Source organism: Scyliorhinus canicula, chromosome 20 (assembly GCF_902713615.1).
Source record: "Scyliorhinus canicula chromosome 20, sScyCan1.1, whole genome shotgun sequence".
NCBI lineage: Eukaryota > Metazoa > Chordata > Chondrichthyes > Carcharhiniformes > Scyliorhinidae > Scyliorhinus > Scyliorhinus canicula.
The window spans coordinates 68,875,899-68,900,930 of NC_052165.1; the positions used below are offsets into that span (position 1 = coordinate 68,875,899).

Below are 25,032 nucleotides of genomic sequence, written 5' to 3' on the forward strand. Positions count from 1 at the left end.
GCATCCATGTTTGTTTTTAATGAACTGAAAAATAAAGATGGCGATATATCGTTGCGTTATAAAACAAAATGGAGAGTTACCACATTACAAATCAACTCATTCTTCACACAGAAACAATGTAAACGCCTGTGGTGCACGAGTGTGGAAGGGGTACACAGAGGCTGCCGAACACAGCACATGCCGCTGGCTGATGGGACTGACTGTGGCCATGGAATGGTAAGCTGCAGAATTTGCCTGAAGGGACGGGATGTCTGCCCAGAAGAATTGAAGTGTTTTAAAATCTTGACACTTGGGTTTGAGAGAGACTGAAGTCTGTGAGCTGCTGATAGACTGAGGCAGGACTTTACATCCCTGTTCATTTGGATAGGCCGCTGGTGCAAATTGGTGGAGGCGGACATTTGGAGTCTTAAGATGTAGCTGAGAGTGAGAGACTGAAGTCCCTCCATCAGCAGCACCTGTCACAGAATGGTTGAATTTATCTCTGTTGTACATGATGAATATGATCATAGTGCACTATATTTATTAAAACAATGTGTTTTTAAGGTATGCAAATGCTTTTTGACTGGCCAAGTAAGGGGACAATTTGTGTTGACAAAATCTATTATTTTTGCAAAGATTAGTGGGTTGGATCCTCCGTTTGGGAGACTGTCTTCCCGCTGGGACTGAATAATGTGCGATTTGCATTTTCATTGGGGGTGCTATTCGTTCCGCGATTCAGGACATACAAATGGGCCAGCACTCTGCCGGCAACAATTGGAAGCACATCCCGGCCCAGCGGATGGTGTAACCACTGGGACCGGAATTAGCGCTAAAAAGCCTGATGGCTGGAGCTGTTTTTAAGCGCTCCACTCACCAGACACTCACTGCAGCCACGAAGATAGCTCCCCCTGCCCCCACCCCTCCACCCCCAAATTTGGGAGTCTGATGTGGGCCCACTGCTCGATGCCAGAGGAGAGGGGGAACACCCACTTCCCCAGGGTGGGCCACAGACTCAAGCCTGAACAGCGCCTGGGAAGTGGTGGCAGAGGCAGTCGGTGCTGCTAGCCTCGCTAGAAGGAGACAGCTCGTCATCCTGTTTGACCAAGAACCCACCCTCCTTGGCCATTGTCCCGGGGTGGGGCTCAAGCTCAGAGCTCTTGGCTCATAGGCAGGGACACTATCACAAGACCTCCTGCAAAGATAATTTGTCTGGAACAACAGCACGTTACCACTTGGTGTTGTTTTTGTCTGCACCAATGACAGTGCTTTCTGTCTGTCCTTCAGGGCCTCCATTGACTGTGCTATCTGTCTAACATGGCCGACAGTGACAGTGTTGCCATCTGTGGGACCTACACTCCCAATGCTGCTGCCTATCATATAGACCCACAGACAACTGTATGTCTAGCTGTGATTGCAGAACTCTGAGGTACTTTACGATCTGGGTGTGTTGGTACAAAAAATTAATATGCAAGTGTGGCAAAAGATAATGAAGGCAAATAGAACCTTGTTGTTTATTGCGAGGAGAATGGGAGACAAAAGTAGGGCTGTTGCAACTAGGCAGGGCTTGTGAGTCCACATCAGTATAGTTTTAGCTCTCTTGTTTGAGAGAAGGATATAATTGCATTAGAAGCAACTCAGAATAGGTCCACCGATTCATTCCTGGGATGAGGGGTTTACCTTATGAGGAAAGGATGAGCCAATACCCATTGGAGTTCAGAAGAATGAGAGGGATCTTATTGAAAAATGTAAGATCCCAAGGGGATAGCGTTGATACTGGGAGGACGTTTCCACTTTTGGGGAACCAGGGGACACATTTTAACAATAAAAGGTCTCCTTTTTCAGATGAGGATTTTGTTCCCTGAGGGTTGTTAGCCTGTCGAATTCTCGTCCTCACAAAGCAGTGGAGGCTGAATCATTGAATATATATTGAGCAGATTTTTTCATAGACAAGGGAATTGAGGGTCATGGAGGACAGAGGGCAAAGTGGATTAGAGCACACAACCAAATCAACCACTATCTTATTGAATTGTGGAGCAGGCTGGAAGGGTTGAATGGCCCATACTCCTGCTCCCAAGTCCTGTCCCTATGTCCTGTGTTCCTTTGTTCCCATGCCTGTCCGACAGTCACAGTGCTGCTGTGTATCTGACAGTAACAGTGCTGACTATTTATCATGCATGCTGACAGTGGCAGAGAAAGGTACTCTGGTGACGAACTGCACATTCTGGGCAACCGCCCAAACCATTAAAGGATATACAGATGTTGCACTAAACTTCAAAACCCTGTTCGTTAATTGCAATCACCAAACAAAATAATTGATGCAACTGATGGGCCTGAGGAAAATTTACAAGTATTTTTAAAACCTAAAATTAAGTATCAAGTTCCAATAGTGGATCTCTAAATGTCTAACGGAATTTCTGACAAAGTTAGGGTACAAAATAAATAAAATGCATACACAATTAAAGGGAGTTTCTTTATCAGAGTCGTCACTAAATGTCAGCTATAGGAACACTTTTTTTGGTTAGGGCAGCTTTAATGTCTCTGCAAATGTCTGTTTAGAAGAAGCATTTCACCTGTGAATCTCTTCAGTCTCTCAAGACTGGCCATGTTTGGGTGAAAAGAATTGGAAAGAAGGCTGCTCCCAATGGTGGCCATATCAATGCAGATCAGCAACATTGCTGATTTCCGATGCCAATTAGTGATATCAGCAGTTCAGTACTGAATATTCAAATCACATTTGGCTCTGGAACATTGCGGAGATCGAACATAAACATTTATCACCTTGTTGCGTTTTTCACATGATCACAAATCACAGTAAATGATGGGATCCTTTCTGGACTGGTCATCTCTGATAAATGATTGGCTTCAGGCACTGAATAGCTGAAATATTCTGACTGGGTTGGGGTGAGTTAGTTGATCTGACCTGCAACTCTGCTGGGGTGCTACAATTGGACTACCCGATCTGTAGCTCGCAGTTTGGATTTGCAAGTGGTCTCCATTGGAAATGTTTATGGGCGCAAGTTGAAAACTTGGCTGCGATCTTCTTGTGGTGGAGTTCTGTGTCAGCACTCACTGCGTGAGCTCTCATGCGAAGTTTGTCAATGTATCAGCAATCTCATGCCTTAGCCGTTACATTGTTAATCCAATTGCATTGTTAAAGATAGGTGACAATCATTGGCTCAACCTCCAAAAGAGTATAAATAGACACAGAGGGAAAGTTTGTGGGTTGGGGAATCATTGGACATTTAGAACATAGAACATAGAACAGTACAGCACAGAACAGGCCCTTCGGCCCTCGATGTTGTGCCGAACAATGATCACCCCACTTAAACCCACGTAACCCGTATACCCGTAACCCAACAATCCCCCCATTAACCTTACACTACGGGCAATTTAGCATGGCCAATCCACCTAACCCCGCACATCTTTGGACTGTGGGAGGAAACCGGAGCACCCGGAGGAAACCCACGCACACGGGGAGGACGTGCAGACTCCACACAGACAGTGACCCAGCCGGGAATCGAACCTGGGACCCTGGAGCTGTGAAGCATTGATGCTCTGGCCATTGGGAATCCCTGTTCCCACTGGCAGCGCACCCCCACGCGTGAGTTGTCTGGCTTCAATGGGAAATCCCATTGACAAGCAGCGGGAATAGAGAATCCCGCTGCCAGTGAGCGGCAAGCTACTGAGAAACACGTGACTGAGGGACCGGGGAATCCAGCCTGGTATTTTATTGAGGGAATTGCAGAGTTTAGGGCCTGGACAGCTGAAACTATGTTAGTGAATTGTTGGGTTCAGGAAAACGGAGATGGAAGCAAGCAGAATTCTCAGAGGGTAAAGTGTTGGAGGAGCTCACAGAGATCAAGGTCCTAACAGGCAGTCAGTACATTGAAGAGAAATGGCAAAAGTTGGTGGAAAGTAAAAGTAAAGCATCATTGTCTAGCAAGCAGCACTGCAGGTTTCTTTTACGTTTCTTACCATGTGGCAGAGAATTAAAATATAACCTGCACTGCTGTCTTATTGGCTGAACGCGAGGGGGGATTGTTTGAAATGTTCTGAAACAACAGCTCCTGATAACCTGCAAAGTCCAAATGCCACTGAAGCCAACAAAATGGGACAGATTTGCTGGAACTCTCAAAGCTCAGATGGGTTGCAACAGCTTCAGTTGTAACAGTGAGAAAAAGTAGGGGCAGGCTTTCTTCTGCTGCCGGTTTGTGACCACCAGGAAAGCATGTCAGCAAGCATGGTGATGTCTGGAAAATAAACATAAACCACTAAGTAAAACATTTCTGTGGAGTGGCCTTCAAAAGGATAGAGACACAAACAGCTCTCCTCATAGACTAAAATTATGTTAACTTTTCAAACTGTTGATGGGTTGATGTCTCTCTTATCTTTTCCCCTTTGAGATATGATACGCAGAATGAATAGTGTGTTTGTTGCTGGCTCATCTCAGTGCAGTGTAGTTCGGTTCAGTTAACACTGCTTTATTTACCTCTATTTTATTGTTTGTCAAGGTGTGCACCTTTGATATACATTGTTCCTTAGTTTGCAGATAATACCTGGCTACTTTATTCTTTTCAGAAGGTTGCTAATCTTCAGGTAATTCAATCAGTAATAAGTTCCAGATTCTCATTGGGCGGGTCGCTGGTCTTTTACAAAAAGCTTTTTTGTTTAAAATGGGGGTAAAGTATTTTTACACGGACAAGAAGAAAGACAATTATCTGCCACAACCCTTCAACCCTGGTTTAATGTCCAACACTTTGAGGGCAACCAATTGAAATAAGCATCGTCATAGAGCTCGGCGATCACTAAAGGCTAGTAAACAGGTACAGCAAGTAATTAGGAAAGCTAATCGAATGTTATTGTTTATTGCGAGTGGAATTGAATATAAATGTAGGAAGGTTAAACTTCACTTGGTGCACAATGGGGCATTGGTATATCTGGTACAGTATTGGTCTCCTATGTAAAGAAAGATGGAAATGCATTGGAAGCAGTTCAGAGATTTACTGGATTAATGTCTGGGATTGGCGGGTTGATGGGCTGGAGTTTAGAAAAGTAAGAGGATGACTTGATTGAAACATATGACATCCTGAGAGGGCTTCACAGGGTAGATGTGGAAAGAGAAAATGCTGAAAAATCTCAGCAGGTCAGGGAGAGAAAAGCTAACATTTTGAGGATCATGAGCCTAGGAGCTCTCTTCCTCAAAAGACAGTGGAAGCAGAGTCTTTGAATATTTGTAAGGCAGAGCTAGGTAGATTCTTAATTAACAAGCAGGTGAAAGGTTATCGGGGGGAGCCAGGAATGTGGGGTTGAAGTTGCAATCAGATCGGCCATGATTTGATTGAATGGTGGAGCAGATTCGATGGGGTGGGTGACCTACTCCTGTTCCTAATTCAGATATTTGTATTCAAAACCTTGGTCAATCTGAAGCAGTGTTATAAATTTCACATTGTTGAGGGTAGTTGAGATTGATCTAATTTATTATAAATAGTTCTACTAATCATAATCAGCTAACACTGTTTACAGATTTTGGTGATGCATGTGCAAGGACTTGGATTTTATTGTTGGCATTTATATGAATGGAATGCATAGATTTCTTCAATTTACATACCTAAGAGACACCATAATGACATGTCCATTTATCCCACTCAGTGGATATCTTAAGTATTCAGTTTTTATCTTAAGATACAAGAAGGCTGGCCCATTATTCTGTATTAGGGGAGGTTTTGTCGAGTGTGCAATAATAAGTAATCATGATATAATTTTGCAATGCATACCTCTGTTCCAAAAACTACACATGTTAATATACGCAACTAATTGCTCGAAATGAGTTTAACTGGTCCAAATGAATGACTGAATGTCCTAATCACTAAGCACTTGAAACTTCCCCAGATAATGTGCTTCAGTTCTAAATATAACAGTCGCGATTAAACGGGACAAGTTCAAAGTGCCGTGGCGAGTTAGGTTTCCCGCGAACTCCTTGACGGACGCATTGGCGAGCTCCTGGCTGCTATTGAACAGCATTTAGTCATTTATTTTGGGCCCTGGTGAGTTCCTCTCTGGGCAAGGCCACACTTGGAAATATTTTCAGCGCTGAGGTGTTGTGCGCGCTGGCCAGATCGACTTCTCAGAGATTGGGCCGCCATTTTGAAAGGGTGTCCCAACCTCTGAGTGAGTTTCAGGGTCCCACACACACGGGCAGTGGCACCCCCTGCACAGATGGGCATTACCCCCCCGCACCCAAATTCTCCCCCCCCCCCCAAGTGGACACCCCACCATGGGGTCGCTGAGCGCCCCAATGTTCAGGCCATCCCACATCCCCTTTAGCTTCCCCCTTTCTGGGACCGCACCTTGCACCCCTCCAACATTCTGGAGGCATGCATGCCTGCCCTTCAACCCCCACCCTTCATTCCCCCCCCCACACACCCCCACCAGCCCTTCATTCATGGACATCACCCTCCTTGGGCCCCAAAACCTGCCAGTGTTCCTTCCAGCCTGGCAGTGCAACCCTGGCACCTTGGCAGTGCCAGGGTGGTGGTGCCAAGGTGCCAACTGGGCAGTGCCAAGTGCCCAGATGCCCGGGTACCACCCTTCTATATCCCAAGGGGCCTGCAATGACCTGGGAAACGCTCCCAGGTGTTGTTCCGTCTGTTGTTCATTTGTGTGGACCAGTACTAATCATCGCGCACAGGGTCTCTGATTGGTGAGCCCATTTGATCCCTCTAAAGGCCGTTAGATTGGGTGGCCATCTTGTTAATGAGATGGAGATTGATCTTAATGTTGATTATTGTTTTCTCGCCGCCCCCTGGGTGAGTTCTGGAATCTGCCGTTGGGAACACCGCTTGGTAAGGTTCCTGATTTAGGCTGCTCCTGTGATCTAACCTACTCACATAGATTTTCACATCAAGGCCGCTAAATCGTGCCCAACATAGCATTTTTCCAAGTGGAGGCTCTGAATTGCAGCATACATAATGAGGCCTTTCATTAAGAATTATCCCAGAGAATTCCAATTTCTCTCCAAACAATGTCTGAGGATAAAATGTACAAAATTGAGCTCCTGAAGGGGACCTCTGACAATTGGAAGTCACTATCAGGAATTCAGGAGTGTCGGTCAGTAGGTCAGCTGGCCTCCATATTGACATTCCCAATACTACGCCAGGCTTTCAGCACTTTACCACCATGTAAATTTAACAAAACAAAAAGTATGCTATGCTTGTAAACAGTGCGACAATCAATTGAGTTAGGCTCTCTAGATAACGGTTCACTATTGCTCCCTGAAATAGTTTAAGCATAAATGTACGCATGTCAAGTATGAGCTGACTTTTTTAAGGATTTCCATGTTTTGATGGTGCGGTCCCAATTGGTGGAATGTTGAAGATGAACCACTCGTATTTTGAATTTCCGATCATTTTGCTTTTCAGATACTGCCTTTAAGATTTAAATAGCCTACTTGAATTACAATAGGTTAAGCTGAGGCTACCTATAGTCTTAAGTAAATAAAATGGTAGAAAAGTAAGATGTGCAACTGAATAATAAATACAGTGTACCTGGTTTGTGTCGAGTGCAGGCAAACAATGAGCCTTCCTACGCCAAAGGTCTGGTATGGTTAGCAAGATTTGTGTTGGCTTGGCTCACGGTGACATGGGCCCTGGGGTTTGTGGTGATTGTAGATCAGAGTAGATGCAATACAACTGAGCAAGCACTCGAGGGAGCACGAGAGAGCTATAAATACAAAGGGACAGGAAGTGAGGGCACACTTCACAGAAGGGAGAACTGGGTAGCAGGACAGGCAAGCAGGCAGCATTTGAGGTAGCTGTAAGTTAAGCTCTGAAGACAGAACAAATTCACAATAAAGCATCTACTCCACCTTTGAGACTACGAGCTTTATTTTTTTTTATAAATTTAGATTACCCAATTATTTTTTCCAATTAAGGGGCAATTTAGCGTGGCCAACTCTGCACATTTTTGGGTTGTGGGGGCGAAACCCACGCAGACACGGGGAGAATGTGCAAACTCCACACGGACAGTGACCCAGAGCCGGGATCGAACCTGGGACCTCAGCGCCGTGAGGCGGTTGTGCTAACCACTATGCCACCGTGCTGCCCACTACGAGCTTTATTAAGACACAAGGAACAACACAGGGTTCCTATGCTAAAGGTCTATGAGGTTCAAAAAAAGTGCCTTTTTTGGATGTGTTCAGTTTTCCTATTCATGGATAAAGGATCCTGAACCTGTATTCGCTTTTTCTCATGTACTCATCCAATGGATGAAGGAGAAAGGATGGGGTTAGATGGAGTAGAGTGGGAGGACCTTTGAGTGTGCATAAACACTGGGACAGAATTGTTCAATCAAATGGTCTGTTTGTGTGCTGTAGGATTATATGCAATTCTACATAAAAGCTATGTTTGAAACTGCACTGACTGTACAAACTGTTTTGTTCGTTACTGCTTACTGAACATTTCAGTGACCTGCAGCTTTGGATGTTACAAACACTTTTTATTTAAAGGACCCAATTTTTTTCCCAATTAAGGGGGGATTTAGCGTGGCCATTCCACCTGGCCTGCACATACTTTTGGGTTGTGGGGGTGAGACCCATGCAGACATGGGGAGAATGTGCAAACTCCACACGGTGACCCAGGGCTGGGATCGAACCCGGGTCCTCGGCGCCGTGAGGCAGCAGTGCCACCCCTGGATATTGATACATGATGCAACATTTCCAGCGGTCAAATATTCTGGATTTTATAATAGTTGTGACAATCTGAAAATGAAAATCGCTTATTGTCACGAGTAGGCTTCAATGAAGTTACTGTGAAAAGCCCCTAGTCGCCACATTCCGGCGCCTGTCCGGGGAGGCTGGTACAGGAATCGAACCGTGCTGCTGGCCTGCTTTATAAGCCAGCGATTTAGCTTTGTGAGCTAAACCAGCCCCAATCTATCATAGAATAGAATTCCTAATAGAATAGAAGAAGGTTATTTGGCCCGTTGAGTTTGCACCAACCCACTGAGAGAACACCCCACCTAGGTCCATTCCTTTGCCCTATACCCGTAACACTCATAATCTTTGTATCCTAAGGGGTAATTTAGCATGGCCAATCCCCCTAATTTACACGTCTTTGGGCTGTGGGAGGAAACCCATACAGACACGGGGAGAACGTTCAAACTCCACACAGACATTCACCTAAGGCCGGAAATGAACCTGGGTCTTTGGCGCTGTGAGGCAGCAGTGCTAACCACTGTGCCTCTTCTATGGCTAAAACTATTGTTGTCTCTTCAGATTCAATTACAACATCTTTTTTTAAAATTTAGAGTATCTAATTCATTTTTTTCAATTAAGGGGCAATTTAGTGTGGCCAATCCACCTAGCTTGCACATTGTTTGGGTTGTGGGGGCGAAACTCATGCAAACTCCACATGGACAGAGAATGTGCAAATTCCCAGAGCTGGGATCGAACCTGGGACCTCGGTGCCGGGAGGCCGCAGTGCTAACCCACTGCGCCACCATGCTGCCTTTCAGTTACAACGTCTGGAGCTCACAAATGCTTTTCTCCCGTTAAATCTGGTCAATACTTCACTAACTACTTTTGTTTCATGGATTAGTTCACGTAGATGTCTCCTGGCTCAGTGTCTCACGTTGACCAAAATTTAGAACATTTTCCACTTACCAATTGCCATAGTGTCAGTTTGATTCTGACTTTAGTGAACTGGAAGCCATGAAGCAACCCTAACTCTGCAGCTGGCAAAGAGCATCCTTGCCCATTGAACGTATTTCACATTGGGCCATACATTGGTTGAATTATTGTACAGCTCACTTCAGTGCTGGTCCTTGGGCTGCACTTGCAAACATTCAGTCTGTGCAGTTTAACCAAACATGCGTGTTTGACGAAGCAGTAATCCCAGGGGAATTTGTGGCTTGGAAGGTGTACCGGCTGCTCCTCTTATCTTGTTGCAGGTGTGGTTAAGGTGGCTCCTTGTTCTTTCTGCTTTCCCCTGTAAAGGTGTTCAATACTGACAATAACTTGGCAGATGCTTTCTATCGCAAATATGATCACTAGGCTTTTGTAAACAGCAATTTTCTCTTCAATCACTTGTTGAAAGCTTTTTATGCCTTTAAATGCAAGGGCCCAAATTTTCAAGTCACCCAAATCACCAGCCTGAGCTGATATCTGTGAGGAGTTGGATGATCCCTTTGCTCTCACTTTGCTGACTTTTAAGGAACAAAATATAAAATTCACTACTTCAGACCAAGGTAGAGTGCACAAGGGCCCTGGATTTAAAGTCATCTATGGAATGATTAGAGGATGGTCAAGGTTTGGAACTCCCTGCCAGGGTGATCGCAGAGAGGCATGGCATTTCAAAGAATTACTTGGATATGTGTTTTCAGGTGCCGTAACCTTACAGGGCTACGGACTAAGCTGGTTAGCTCTTTTTCAGGCATCGTATATATATATACACACACACTATGATGGGTCAAATGACTTCTTTCTGTGCCTTGATATATATATATAAAATATATGATGGGTCAAATGACTTCTTTCTGCGCCTTGAGGTTTTTTGTGTGTCTATAAAATGTAAGATTTTCTGTAACATTTTTCAGTGCGCTCGGTTTTAACACAAGGAGGATTATTGTGATGAAAGTAAAGCCTTGTTCAAGCAAGAACAAAGAACAACCTCCGTATGTCAAATCAAAACAGTCCGAGTCTATTCAGCCTCCGCATAGCTAAGACCCTTCAGAACAGGCAACATCCTGGTAAACCTCCTCTGCACCCTTTCCAAAGCGTCCCCATCCTCCTGGGAGTGCGACAACACAGGAACAGGCCCTTCAGCCCTCCAACCCTGCACTGGTCATGATACCACCCTTGACCAAAGCCCTCAACACTTCCTTGTGCCGTATCCCCCTATTCCCATCTTATCCCTGTATTTGCCGAGATGCCTTATGAATGCCGTTAATGTATCTTCTTCCACAACCTCTCCTGGCAGCACATTCCAGGCACTCACCACCCTTTGTGTAAAAAATCCAGCCTCACACATCTCATCTAATCTTTGCCCCATGGACTTTAAACCTATGCCACCTGGTGACTGACCCCTCCACCCTGGGAAAGAATGCCTGCCCATCCACTCTATCCATGCCCCTCATAATCTTGTAGACGTCTATCAGGTTGCCCCTCAACCTCCTTATGTCAAATGAAAGTCTGAGTCTATTCAGCCTCTCTATATAGCTAAGACCCTTCAGAAGAGGCAACATCCTGGTAAACCTCCTCTGCACCCTTTCCAAAGCGTCCCCATCCTCCTGGTACTGTAACAACCAGATATATGCGCAATAGTCCAAATGCGGCCTTAGCAAGATTCTATACAACTGTAGCATGACTTGCCAGTTTTTATACTCTATGCCCCATCCAATGAAGGCAAGCATTCCGTATGCTTTTTTGACTACCTTGGCCAATTATGTCACCACTTTCAACGATCCATGGACCTGCACACCCAGATCTCACTGACTTTCTATATCCCTAAGAGTTTTGCCATTTACAGTATATTTCCCCTCTATGTTAGACCAACCAAAATGCATTACCTCACATTTGTCTGGATTAAACTCCATTTGCCATTTCTCTGCCCAAGTCTGCAAGCTATCTATGTCCTGTGTATCCTCTGACAATCCTCAACACTATCTGCCACTCCACCAACCTTGGTTCATCCACGAACTTACTAATCAGACCAGCTACATTCTCCTCCAAATCGTTTATGTATATGACTGACAACAGAAGCCTCAGCACAAATTCCTGTGGAACACCACTAGTCGCAACCTTCCATTCAGAAAACACCCTTCTACTGCTACCCTTTGCCTTCTGTGACCGAGCCAGTTCTGTATCCATCTTGCCACCTCACCTCTGATCCCATGTGATTTCACCTTTTGTACCAGTCTGCCATGAGTCACCTTGTCAACGGCTTTACTGAAGTCCATGTAAACAACATCCACTGCCCTCCCCTCATCAATCAGCTTTTGTCACCTCCTCAAAAAACTCGATCAAGTTAGTGAGGCATGACCTCCACTTCACAAAACCATGCTGTCTATCACTGATGAGTCCGTTTCTTTCCAAATGGGTCTAAATCCTGTCCCTGAGAATTCTCTCCAATAATTTACCGACTACTGACGTGAGGCTCACTGGCCTATAGTTTCCTGGATGATCCCTGCTACCTTTCTTAAACAAAGCAGTGTAATTGCATTCCTTGATATAAAAACTTAGGGTGGATGATCCAGAGTGAATTTATAATGGAACCCTGCTAGTTGCTTTATAACTGGACTTGTAGCTTTTCGTGGAGGAAGTAAAATAAATATGCACACAATACCTGTGATAGTGGCAAAGGGATATGTTAGGTGTTGGGTACTGTAAGAAGTCTTACAACACCAGGTTAAAGTCCAACAGGTTTGATTCAAACACGAGCTTTCGGAGCGCAGCTCCTTCCTCAGGTAAAGGAGCTTCCTCAGGTCATAATTCCATTCACCTGAGGAAGGAGCTGCGCTCCGAAAGCTCGTGTTTGAATCAAACCTGTTGGACTTTAACCTGGTGTTGTAAGACTTCTTACTGTACTCACCCCAGTCCAACGCCGGCATCTCCACATCTTGGGTACTGTGACTGCTTGTAATCAGAATTTAATCAGGTCAGTTTTGTTTGACAAGTACCTCAAATTGGTGAAATAATCTATGCAGCCTGAAACTCGGGAAGTAAGCGTAACTAATTGTTTGTGATCGCCGCAGTCCTTAATAACTTGTCATGAAAATGTCAATGGGATTTGCGCCAGGATTGACTGCTGTCCTGGTCTTTGAGTGAGAGACCTTTGATTGAGAGATATAATTATTATTTTGACTGTCTGCCTGTTGAGAAATGATGGGTTGAATTCTCCCATGGCCTCAGTGGCAGACAGGTGGTGGTGGTGGTGGGGGGGGGGGGGGGGGGGGGGGGGCGGTGGTGTTGGGAGAGAATTTACCAGTTGTTCATAAATCGGTTTTACATCAGCATGAATTTCCATGGTATCTTCTACTGGTGCCCGCCATGGTAGATCAGAAAACACACTAGAGAGGCCTGCGTAAAACTGCTATGCATCCCACTAATGTGATGCGGATAAAGGCCTACCTAGAATCTTCCTTGTTTCTCTACGAGGCCAGTGGGAAAACTCAGAATATGTCTGGAACAACATGGCGTGCAGCTGTCAGGACTCACTTAAACAATGCCTGTATCTGCTGCTGGAGTTTAGAATGGAGGCCGCCAGCGACTGTGAATTCCGGACCACCGAAGCATTAGGTGGGGGGTGCATCTACAGCTCGATCGTCCAGATTCAGTGTCATGAGGAGGTCCATCTTCCGGCCTGAGAATGTTTCCAGAGATACATTTTTTTTTCTCAGCTGTCCATCTTCTCTCATCAATCGTGGACCAGTGATGATGGGTGCTTTTTCAATATGGCATCTGGATAGGATGGTGGACTACGAATCATCAGGTCCGCCTCGCCACACAACACGGCACAAAATAGCTGGCTGAATAAGTAATGAGGTCAGGGCTGGAAGATTTGGTCTGTTTTCCCACTGGTCTCTGCAGCGGGAAACACTCCACGTTCCGGCCGCAAGAATTCTGCCCGAATGAGTCTCCTTCAGGAAACATAGGGGGAAGAATCCAACTGTAATAAAACTTTTTCTCTTTGTTCATGGTTTGTGGGCATTGCTGGTTAGATGAGCATTTCATTCCCATCCCTATTTGGCCCTGAGAAGGTGGTGGCAAACTGCTACCTTGAACCGCTGCAATCCACATAGTGTAGGTAAACCCATATTGCTGTTAAGATTTTGACTCAGTGACAGTGAAGGAATGGTAACATAATTCCAAATCTGGATGGGGAGTGACTTGGAGTGGAACCTCGAGGTGATGGTGTTCCCATGTGTCTTCTGCCCTTGTCCTTCTCGGTGACAGAGGTTATTGGTTTGGAAGATGCTGTCGAAGGAACTTTGGTGAGTTGCCGCAGTGCATTTTGTATGTGGTTCACACTGCTGGCACAGTGTGTCATTGGTCGAGGGTGTGAGTGTTTAAGGTGGTGAATGGAGTGCCAATCAAGTGGGATCCTTTGTCCTGCATAGAGTCCAGGTTCTTAAGTGTTTTGGGCATTGTGCTCATCCAGGCAAGTTCAGAATATTCCATCACATGCCAATTGCACCTTGGAGATGGTGGACAGGCTTTGGGGTGTCAAGAGGTAAGTTACTCTGCAGAATTACCAGCCTCTAACCTGCTCTTGTAGCCACAGTGACTGGTGCAGTTCAGTCTCTGGTCAACAGTAACCCCCAAGGATGTTGATAGCAGCGAATTCAGTGGGGGTAATATCATTACATGTCATGGGGGCAATGGTTGGATTCTCTTTTGTTGGAGATGGTCATTGCCTGCCACTTGCGTGACATGAACTGCTTCAGTATCTGAGGACCTGCGAATGGTGCTGACATTGTGCAGTCATCACTGAACATCCCCACATCTGACATTTATGATAGAATGAAGGTTATTGATGAAGTACGTGAAGAGGTGTGGGCCGAGGACACTACCCTGAGAACCTTCTACAGTGATGTCAAACAACCATAAGTACCTTGCTTTATGTTAAATATGACTCGGAGAAGTGGAGAGTTTTCTCTCTGATTCCCATTGACTTTAATTTTGCTGGGACTCCTTGATGTCACACTTGGTCAGATGTGGCCTTGGTGTCAAGGGCAATCATTCTTGTTCAAAATGATTAAAGAATTAAGCCCCACTCCAGAGATTTCAGTTCACAATCTCAGCTGTCACTTAAGTGTCACACTGAGGGAGAGCTGCACCATTGCTGAGGGTATCTTTGAAATGACTCATGAAACCCACCAAGGGCCCTCTCAGACTGAATTCTGCTCCTCCGATAGGTGTAAAGAATCACATGACATGAATCAAAGAAGTGCTGTAGAATTCTCTCAGTGTCCAGGCCAACATTTATTCTTTGTCAACACTACTAAAACAGCTAAATTGGTCATTTACCTTGTTTCTGACTCTGAGATCTTGTTGTGCATAAGTCGGCTGATTTGTTACCCGAGGTTACAAAATGATTACACTTCAAAAGCAAGTTACTGAATGTGAAGTGCTTTGGGGTGTTTTTAGGTTGTGAAGTCTGAGGTAAATGCAAATTATTTTCTCCCCTTCGTCCTTTGAAGGCAGCACACTGTTTATCAGTGTGAAATTTAATCTGCCGTGTGTCTGTTAAATTGTACAACCCAATTTAAATCCTTTTGCAAGTCTATTGATTCACCCCATGCCTTTTCTACTCTCCCTATTTTAGTTATTTTGAAAAGAAGGCAGGGGTAACAGCTTAAAAGATGTTACCATAGCAATGGCTGGAGCTCTGAAACTTCCAAACTCTCCTATACATGGCCACTAAATTGACAAAGAAGCAGTGTGGACCTGACCATATGGGTATCAGCCAGGTTTCCCATTTGTTCCACCCCTGCTTTGCTGGCTGTAACAACTGGAAAAAAATATCCATATCATTTGAAAACCAAATGATGAATTGTTGATCATGGAGCCTCAGTGCTGTTCCAGTGTCAGTTAAGGGATGTGACTCATTTTATGTTTTGTTAAGTGGAAAAATCAACCCCTCATCAACAAGAAAAAGTCCTCAAAATTGCTTAAATAGATGCAGCAGAGTATACCTTCATTTTCAATAATGTACCTATTCTTGGTTCATGTTCAATATCTTGACCTAGGCCTCATATCTGACAACTGGTATTATCTCTGAACATGGCTAATATGGCACCTGAAGCTGACCCAAAAGGTAAGGAGCGGCGAAGTGTCCATTCCATATCTCACTGAGGATTGATATGACATTAAGTACAATCTGAGAATGCCATTCCCCATGACTAAAATAGCCAGATGGTCATCCTGTCCCTACCTTGAAGCTAACGTGAGTAGGGCTAGACTCCACTGCCCTGTGACAGCAAACTTACAAGCAGGAAGGCAATCGTGCATACATATTCTTCCAAAGGGGCCTTGCCTTTACACTGATAGTGGTCACTTCAATGCATGGCGAAAACATTGGCCTAAGCAAAGCAAATAGCTATAAATTGACATTCTTTACAACTCTAACTCAGTTACCAGCAACAACACGGTCACTGTCACACCAACCCCACAATCATTGTCTTCAGGGAGAAATATACTGAAATGTATGGAACTTAGTATCTCAACTTTAAAACAGGTTACTTTTATTTTAAAATAACCTAGGAATTTTGCAGCAATGTGAGTCTGAAGTGGAGGGGAAGAAATTGAATATAAATATTTATATTCTTTATCATTTTAAGAACAAGCCAATTTCCATTGTTTGTGACACTCTTTTTGAAAAGGAACCCATTCCACTCCCTCATTTCAGGGCTGACAATGCTCCAGCACTGTTCATCAAAGCTGCATCGACTCATTCAATTCATTCATTTCTGCAAAAGTTTCTTGTAATCCAACGATAGTTTCAAAGTTCGATCATGGCAGAAGTTGTTATCTTAGCTTCAAACAGTTTGGGATCTTTATTAAAATACTTTTCATTTTTTTTCCACCATTGACGGACTGCTCACCTAATTTAAGGAATTCATTAAGGTCGTGACATAAAACTATAGCCTTATTAAGCATTAATTCTGAGTGCTGAGATCTGTGCAATGTGACTTCATCCCTAGATAGAGCACATGCTTCTGAATATGATAGAGTCCAGTCAAAGTTGCTTTTGTCTCGGGTGGCATGTGGCACAGTGGTTAGCATTGCTGCCTACGGCGCTGAGGACCCCGCTTTGAAACCTGGCCCTGGGTCACTGTCAATGTGGAGTTTGCACATTCTCCCTGTGTCTGCGTGGGTTTCACCCCCATAACCCAAAGATGTGCAGTGCAGGTGGATTGGCCACGCTAAAATTGCCCCTTAATTGGGAAAAAAAAAATTGGGTAAAGTTACTTTTGTCTAAATGCTTATGGAGTCGGCTTCAAGAAAGGCACGTGCATTTGTTTGACAGTTCTCCCATTGAGTTTAAAAATAAAGAAGGTTGTTTATTGTTACACACTTATCCCAAATTAAATGCAACGTCAGGTACACTTATTCTGACAAACACACAAAGATTACATACAGAAAAAGACCATCCACTTTGTAGAATACTGGCATAACAGTCTTTGCTTTGCAATCTCTTGTCTCCTGTGTGACAGGCCTGTAGTTTCTTGTATGGCTTTAATGTTTTAAAGTTGAATGGAGGCTTTTGTAAAGCGAAGGGCTCATGGACGGTTGTGAGGCTTCTGGTTGTCAAACAACTAGTTGATTGGTTCTCAGGCGAACGTTAAACTGGAGCAGGTTTGTGGGGGGTATTGGTGATCTTCATCTCAGTTGGGATGTCCAGCTTTCAAGGTATTGTATTAATTATCATGCAGCAAGTTCATGGTCTGGCTTTTGGACCAACTGATGGCCACCTGCAAACAGCTTTTAGCCGGTTTCAAATGCAGATAAAAACATGGCTGCACCATGTGGCTTTTCACAGCTTCAAGTCCTTTTTGAAATAAGGGGCGGGGGCGTTTATGTTGAAGTTCTGAAGTGGAGTTTGCGGCATGTATGCACACTTCTGAAGCAAAATGTGTCTGATGCAGCGGAATGGACTGATGAAATTCCTCTGGCATTCCTAACTGCCACTGATAGTGAGTCCAAATCTCACTACAGTACCAGAGTGTGGTAACCACAACTACTCTGTACACTCACGATATTCCAGGACTCATGAGTACAACTTCTTGTGGCTATGTTAGAATCGGACACCTTGGAATTAGTGAGCTGAAGTCTGCATTAGGGCGAAAACATCCAATGTATTATAGTCTTTGAATGGAAATGAAACCAATTAGATTAAGACTTGTTTATTCATTCAGCACCCATTGACCTGTACTAACACATTCCAATGTACAGTATGTAACATTTCAAGTACTGCACTCCCTGTTTTCAGTTGTGCGTCTACATAACATGCTCAAATTGATTTTGAAGCATTTCGAAAACTGAACAGTCTACCCCTATACTTTTACCATTGTTTTTGCGAATGATGGGGCTTAACTGGATCCAACTGAGAAATGAAGACTGTAATTGTCTTGACAGGGAAGTGGATGGTCTTTGGGGACTTGAGACTGTATCAGTTTCATTTACCCCAATTGATCACCTGGTCTGACTTTCATACGGAGGATCAGCGAGCCTTCCAATCTCCCTCCCTCAACCTGCTAACAACTTCAGGTCATATCCAGTGAGTTTGGGAACTAAATTGGGACTTTAGCACATATTACACTCTGTAGGTCCGTAGCTGACACTGATCCAGGAAGGACCTTCCATAAGCCAAGCAGGTTAACAAGTAGAGGTCACAGCGGGTAGCACGGTGGTGCAGTGGTTAGCACTACTGCATCACGGCATCGAGGACCCGGGTTCGATCCCGGTCCCGGGTCACTGTCTGTGTGGAGTTTGCACATTCTCCCCGTGTCTGCATGGGTCTCAGCCCCACAACCTAAAGATGTGCAGGTAGATGGATTGGCCACGCTAAGTTGCCCCTTAATTGGAAAAAAAATAATTGGCCACTTTAAATTTATTTTTGGAAAATGTAAAAAAATGTACGTTTTTTTTTAAAAATGGAGAGGCCACTGATTACCTGATTGGCTGGTTTTCCTCTCAGGAAATGGAAAGAAAAAATCATGGGATAGAATTGAGGGCTTGAATGTACAGACTTGATGCTATGCAGGAAAGTGTGCCACAACATATAGACACAATGATGGTAGGAAGTTGAGTTTCAAATGCCTCAAACATTTCATACATGATGTGCTGGTGCCTAGCACAACTTTACAGGTACCTCCCATATTGATAAAGCCAGAACTTGGGCCACTTGCCTTGTCAGCATCAACCTAAAGGTCTTCTGCGGGGGAATAGATGGAGATGGAGGCAGTGATAAGCAATGATTCTGAAGTTCAAAAAGAAGGCTTTTTATTGTTTTGGAAAACCAATACTTTTCTTTGATTACAATGGGGACTGTTCAAGTTTACTTTAACCTGCCAAGCCATGCCCCTGCGATTTAATGAGGTTGATTTGTCCATGGAGCGTGGACATCCCCAAAAGGGAACAACAGTAAAACGGGAAACTAAGAATACTGGTCTGAACTGTTTTTGTCACTCTGGGTGGCAAGGCCAGCATTAACAAAGAACAGTACAGCACAGCAACAGGCCCTTCAGCCCTCCAAGCCTGTACCGGTCATGATACCACCTTGGCCAAAACCTTCAATACTTCCGAGTGCTGTATCCCTCTGTACCCATCCTATCCATGTATTTGTCGAGATACCCTTTGAACTCCTTTTAATGTATCTGCTTCCACAGCCTCCCCTGGCAGCGCATTCCAGGGACTCACCACCCTCTGTGTAAAAAAAACCTGTTGTCTATCCCTAATTGGCCAGGCACGTGGTGCTGAGCTGGCCTGAATATAACTGAATGGTTACGTGAAATTTCGGAGGCCATTTAGCAACCAACTACATTGCTCTGGGCCTGGACTCCCACACAGACCAGACCAGGTAACTATGGCAGCTTTACTTTCCAAAAATACATCCGTGAACCAGGTGGACTCTTCTGGCAATCCGATATAGTTTATATTTTCATCTTGCAACTGATTGCATCACAACTACAAAGGAAGTGTAATTGTACCACCAAAATGGTATTTCCATCTACTTCTGCCATACCATTGCCAGCAACACAAACCTGAAGCAGTGACTGTCTTTTTTGGCTTGTGCACTAAGCATCTGAAGTGCTCCAATGCACAAGCAAGAAAAGTGCTTTTGCTATTGCTGACTGGATAGCGATCCTCCAGAAAGCCACTGTTTAAAACTTTACCTTTGTTTTAAAGTGAATCCATCTGCTATAAAACCACCCTCACAATGAGGTTTCCATTGCAGTAGGGCAGACAGCCAATATCAGGGAACGGCTTCAAACAACAGCTCATTTTTGTTTCCATATCTTCACATTCTTCCTTTGAAAAAAAGTGTGTAGTGGGAAGATTCGCAGGCTGACAAACGATGTGACAGGCCTTGACACGAACGCTCGTTCCAAGGCCGTTATCATCTTTACGCCAGCTGATAAGATTGTTAATGCTATGGCGTGAGAGGGCTTTACAAGTTCCCACAACCCATGCGTTGGAAACGGTCGTTCACACCCACTGGACATGAGCCAGCTGAAGCTTGAGAGCTGGAGTTCTGGGTCTCCGCTCATTAAGAATGTCTGGGGTTCGAACCTGGCGACATTAGAGCTGAGAGTTGGCAAAGTTGAAGTTTCCAGCGCACTGATTCATCTGTGAGTGCCTTCAATAACTCCAAGACCTGTGAGCATGATGATGCATCTAGTTTGAGAAATTAAAGAGCTGCTATTCCTCCAGTTTCCTCCTAAACAATGTGCTCAAGAAATTGGTGGATGCAAAGGGAAAGTGGCCTCCCATACCTTGCTCCCATCCTCCACCTGCCACAACTTCCATGTATTTTCCTAATATCTGTTCCTGATTGTGCCTGTGTGCAGCAAAGTAAATTCCACAAAAAAAGAAGTTGGGAATTTTCAGACAGATTTCCAAACATACAAAAAAAATGACAGGCAGGAAAAGACCAGTTGTGTCCACGCAGACTGACTGAAAAACATGGGTTGGATTCTCCGTCCGTGCCACATTTGTGCCTCGACTCGCTGGTGGGATTCACCATTATGCCGGCCGGTCAATGGGGTTTCCCATTGTGGGGCAGCCCCACACCTTCGGGAAACCCCCGGGCGCCGGCAAAACGGAGAATCCCGCTGGTGGAGAATCCCGCCTATGATACTTGGAACATCGTGATGAGATACATCATGCTCCTCAGTAACTATGTAACATGGCTAACAATGCTGGGTGCTGACCTGGGGCCCCCATAGAAATCTCCTGGTATGGGTGTCAGTAATTCTGTGGGGAGAACTCCATTTGTGGCGGTGCTCTGCATACATATGCCAAACCCTGAGGGACGGACAATACTGTGGGCTGCTACTTGAATGGCATTCTTCAGTGATATCATGAGTGAGACATAGGAGCTGTCTGTATAGTTGCCTGCAGCTCAGTCTTCTCTCGGAGTAGCAAAATCATACGTAAACTGATATCTCTTCCATCTGTCACGAGTGATCACTTTGGATCTGCTTTCGCGATATGGCTTACTCAGATGTAGAGAAAGGGATAATCCTATCGGCCCCATTGAGAGCTGCTGAATGAATTTGCCTAGCCCTATCACCACTTGTATCTCTACCCCAAGATGGTGGTTAGAACTGCTGTATCACAACACTCAGCTTCAATTCTGGCCTTGGATGACTGTGCAGAGTCTGCACGTTCTTCCCTTGTCTGCGTGGGTTTTCCTCCGGGTGCTCCTGTTTCCTCCCACAGTCCAAAGATGTACTAGTTAGGTGAACTGACCATGCTAATTGGTGTCCAAAAAGTTTAGGTGGGGTTATGGGGATGGGACAGGGGAGTGGGCCAGGGTAGGGTGCTCTTTCAGACTCGATGGGCTGAATGGCCACCTTTTGCACTTAAGGTCCGTATGCAATTCCTTTTGCATCTTAAGGCTCCACTTTTCTTCATTGCAAACTCCTTGCCTCTGCTTTTTGCTGCTGTAATTAGCGCTCCATTGAACTTCTCTCTCTCGTTAACTCCTAACTATAAATTGCGCTGCTTGGCATGTTCCTTCTCCATCTCGCATCCTCACTGTGTGATAGTGAACTGTTGCTCGAACTTATTCATTCCCAAGGCTTGTAAAATATGATTCTTACCCTTCTTGATCTTTTCAGCTTCTCAAACATTTTAGTCATTTAAAACTAGAATTGGCATCATTAATTACCTAATTACTTACAGACTATCATCTCATCTTCCATTTGACTTTCTAAAAACATTTTTTTTGCTGCCTTGCAGTATAGACCTTGGCTCTTCACATGATACATATAGTGAAATTAATGAACTTGTATTGCCTTGTTAATGTTTAAGGGAGATTTTGAATTGAAAACTAAATGTGAAGCAAGTACCAAATTGCTTCTCTAAGGTCTTAATATTGAAGGTTATTCATGAAGACCCTGCCTTCTCAACCTTTCCCAGTGCCTGAGGTGTGTGCCTTGTTAGGTACACTGGTCTAACACTGGCTGCAACTGGATGCAGTTTAGATCAGAAAGATACTCCAGACCTTGAAGTTAGTTCAATCACGTTTATTGAATAGCACAGTTCTCTGTGAGTTCGACCCTCTGCTAACTTAAGTCTGGTTACTCTGTGTGACTGAACCAGACTTGCTCTTAGTCACATGGTGGAGGTGTGAGATTGTAACAACACCCTTGACTGACTCTCCAGATGTTCATCAGTGGAAAGAGGCGGAGTGTGAGTGCCTCATGTTTTTTATAGTCAGATCTCACCCCTGAGTGTCCTGCCTGCTTATTGGTCATGTCCTGTTCTCTGTGTCCATTAGCTGCTTGTCTGTATATCATTATGTGTGTCTGCATTTAATAACAGTGTAGTGATCCTCAGGTTAAATCTCCACCAGTTGGCTCTCCCTCTCAAAGGGGAAAGCAGCATATGGTCATCTGGGACTATGGCGACTTTACCTTTACCTTAAATATTAAAGGGGAGGAACAACTTCCTCACATTTGAGTTGTTGGATTGGTCCAGTCAAAGCCCTTGCTTACTTGACTGTGAATGTTTTAAATGTGAAAATACCACACAGCTACCTGACGCGACTTTGAGATGGTCGGAGAATTCTTAGTGAAGCTAAGGATTGATGTCAACAACTGTAGAAGACTCTGTTGCTCACATGGCATGAATCAAACTGGGGAGATGTTTTTCTAAATCGCTGGTTTTTAAAGCAGACCAAGGCAGGCCCAGCAGCGCGGGTTCAATTCCCGTACCAGCCTCCCAGAACAGGCGCCGGAATGTGGCGACTAGGGGCTTTTCACACTGACTTCATTTGAAGCCTACTTGTGACAACAAGCGATTTTCATTTCATTTCTTGGTCTGTGTTAGCCTATGATGCAACCATCCATTCACACCAGACGATTAATAGAAGTGAACAGTGGTTTTAATAAGCTAGATCTGTGCCTGCCTGCCACTGCTCTGTACTGAGTGCTGCCTACAGGCTGCAGGTTTATATACCACCCATGAGGGGGCGGAGCCAAGGGTGGAGCCCACAAGGGCATCAACATAATACAATACAATACAGTGGTGAGTTGTAGTAGCAATATGTTCACCGCAGCCTACAGTTAGTAACACAGGGATTCTGCCTCCGGTCTCCTGTGGTAACGCTGCCATCAGAAGCAAACCTGTAGTGTAAACAACCCGGTGCCATTTACTTCAGATTGAAGTGGATCAATATAAATGTGACCCAAGTCAATAGAGGAACTGGGCGTTCCATTTGATTGGATCGTTGTCATTTGAAATCTGAGACCTGGGATTGAATTGAGCACAGACTGAGGAGGTAGAACCTAAATTTTCCTTATTGTAAACACAGGCCTTCAACACAACATTAAGTAGAAGTGTCCATAAACTCTTTAACCCAGAGAAATGTTTTCGAAGCATTCCATCATGTCTAAGCAGTGAAATAAATGTGTATCAGAGAAGGATGTATGATATTGTCAGTGGGTGGAAATTTTGGGACGAGGTCCAATTCCTGAGTGTAAACCAAGACCATCAGCTGGGAAGGGATTCTCCCTGCCCATTAGTCAGTGATTTATACAGCAATTTGAGCTTGAAGCGCGTTGAGCTATGTGCTTTGAGAACATTGGGACAGCAAACTCGCTGGCTGGTTTACTGCTGCACATGAGGAAACCTTCGAATTTACACCCAAAAGAAAAGACACCAGCTATCATGATTAACCCTGTAAGGCTGGGTGATAGACACTCCTCGATATTCTACACTCCAGGTGATTGGATCAGTCCAGATCCGTGGTCTGTGGTCATGTGCTTATACTCTTGTAACAGCAAAATACTGCACAGGCTGGAAATCTGAAATAAAAGCAGAAAATGCCAACAAAGCTCAACACGTCTGACCGAATCTGTGGAGAGAGAATCAGAATTGAGGTTGAGCCAAATATGATGCTTCTGATGAGTCATATTTGACTCAAAACATTGGCCGTGGTTCTCCACTCACCCCCCCCCCCCCCCCGCTGCACCGTTGAGACCAGTGCATCTTCTGCTCTTCCCAGAGAATAGTCAGAGAGCCCTAAAAGGGGTTCATACTGCACGCTTAATGGAGCGTGATGCTTCTAGCCCGTGGCAACGGATGAAATGTGGTTCACTGTCATGGTGCCAGGCTGGCAGTGCCCAGGTGGCAGCGGCAGTGCAAGGCTACCACCCTGTCCAGAGCCTGACAACCCAGGTCCCTTAAATGGCCTGGGAGACACCCCTGGGTGCCGTTACGCCTGGTCCACATTTGTGTTGACCAGTACTAAACGGAGCCATGGTGAGGTCTCCCAGGTACGGGTGTTCGTTCCCAGGCCTCGGGAGAATCGGGTGCTGACGTCTTGAAATGAACCTAATGGTTCACTTAAATATCTGGGGCAGGATTCTCCGACGTCGGCATCGGCAGTCGGCAGGCGATTCACCGCAGAGCGGAGAATCGGCGCCATTGGCGCTGGCGTGGTTGGCGCAGCGCCGGTCGCGGGCCACTCTACGCGGCCGGCCCGCCGACTCTCAGCCCGGGATGCCGTTGTAAAAACGCCGAGTCCCGCCGGCGCCGTCCACACCTGCTTTCAGCCGGCGGGTACTCGGCATGGAAGGGTGGGGGGGTGCCACCAATCTGGCTGGCAGCCTCCTTTCTTCCGCTCCGACCACTGTAGTCCTGAGCCATGTTGCATCAGGGCCGACACGTTGAAGAAAGCCACTGCTCATGCACGCGTTTCACCAGTGCCACTGCACGTGTGCGTACCCCGCAGCATGCAGTTCACGCTAGGATCAGCAGTTGGACTGGCGTGGATCGCTCCAGTGCTGTGCTGGCCCCCTCTAGGGGCCAGAATTGCTGATCCT

The 25,032-nt window shown here is 45.1% G+C and overlaps 1 protein-coding gene across 1 annotated transcript in view; it reads left to right on the forward strand.

Moving 5' to 3' along the window:
- The window catches only part of LOC119954733 (A disintegrin and metalloproteinase with thrombospondin motifs 20-like), a 469,933-nt gene that overhangs the window by 208,630 nt on the left and 236,271 nt on the right, over positions 1 to 25,032 (forward strand). Inside the window, exon 11 of the mRNA XM_038780255.1 lies at positions 112 to 216. Coding sequence (XP_038636183.1) covers positions 112 to 216 — 105 coding nt within the window. The remainder of the gene's footprint in view (positions 1 to 111; positions 217 to 25,032) is intronic.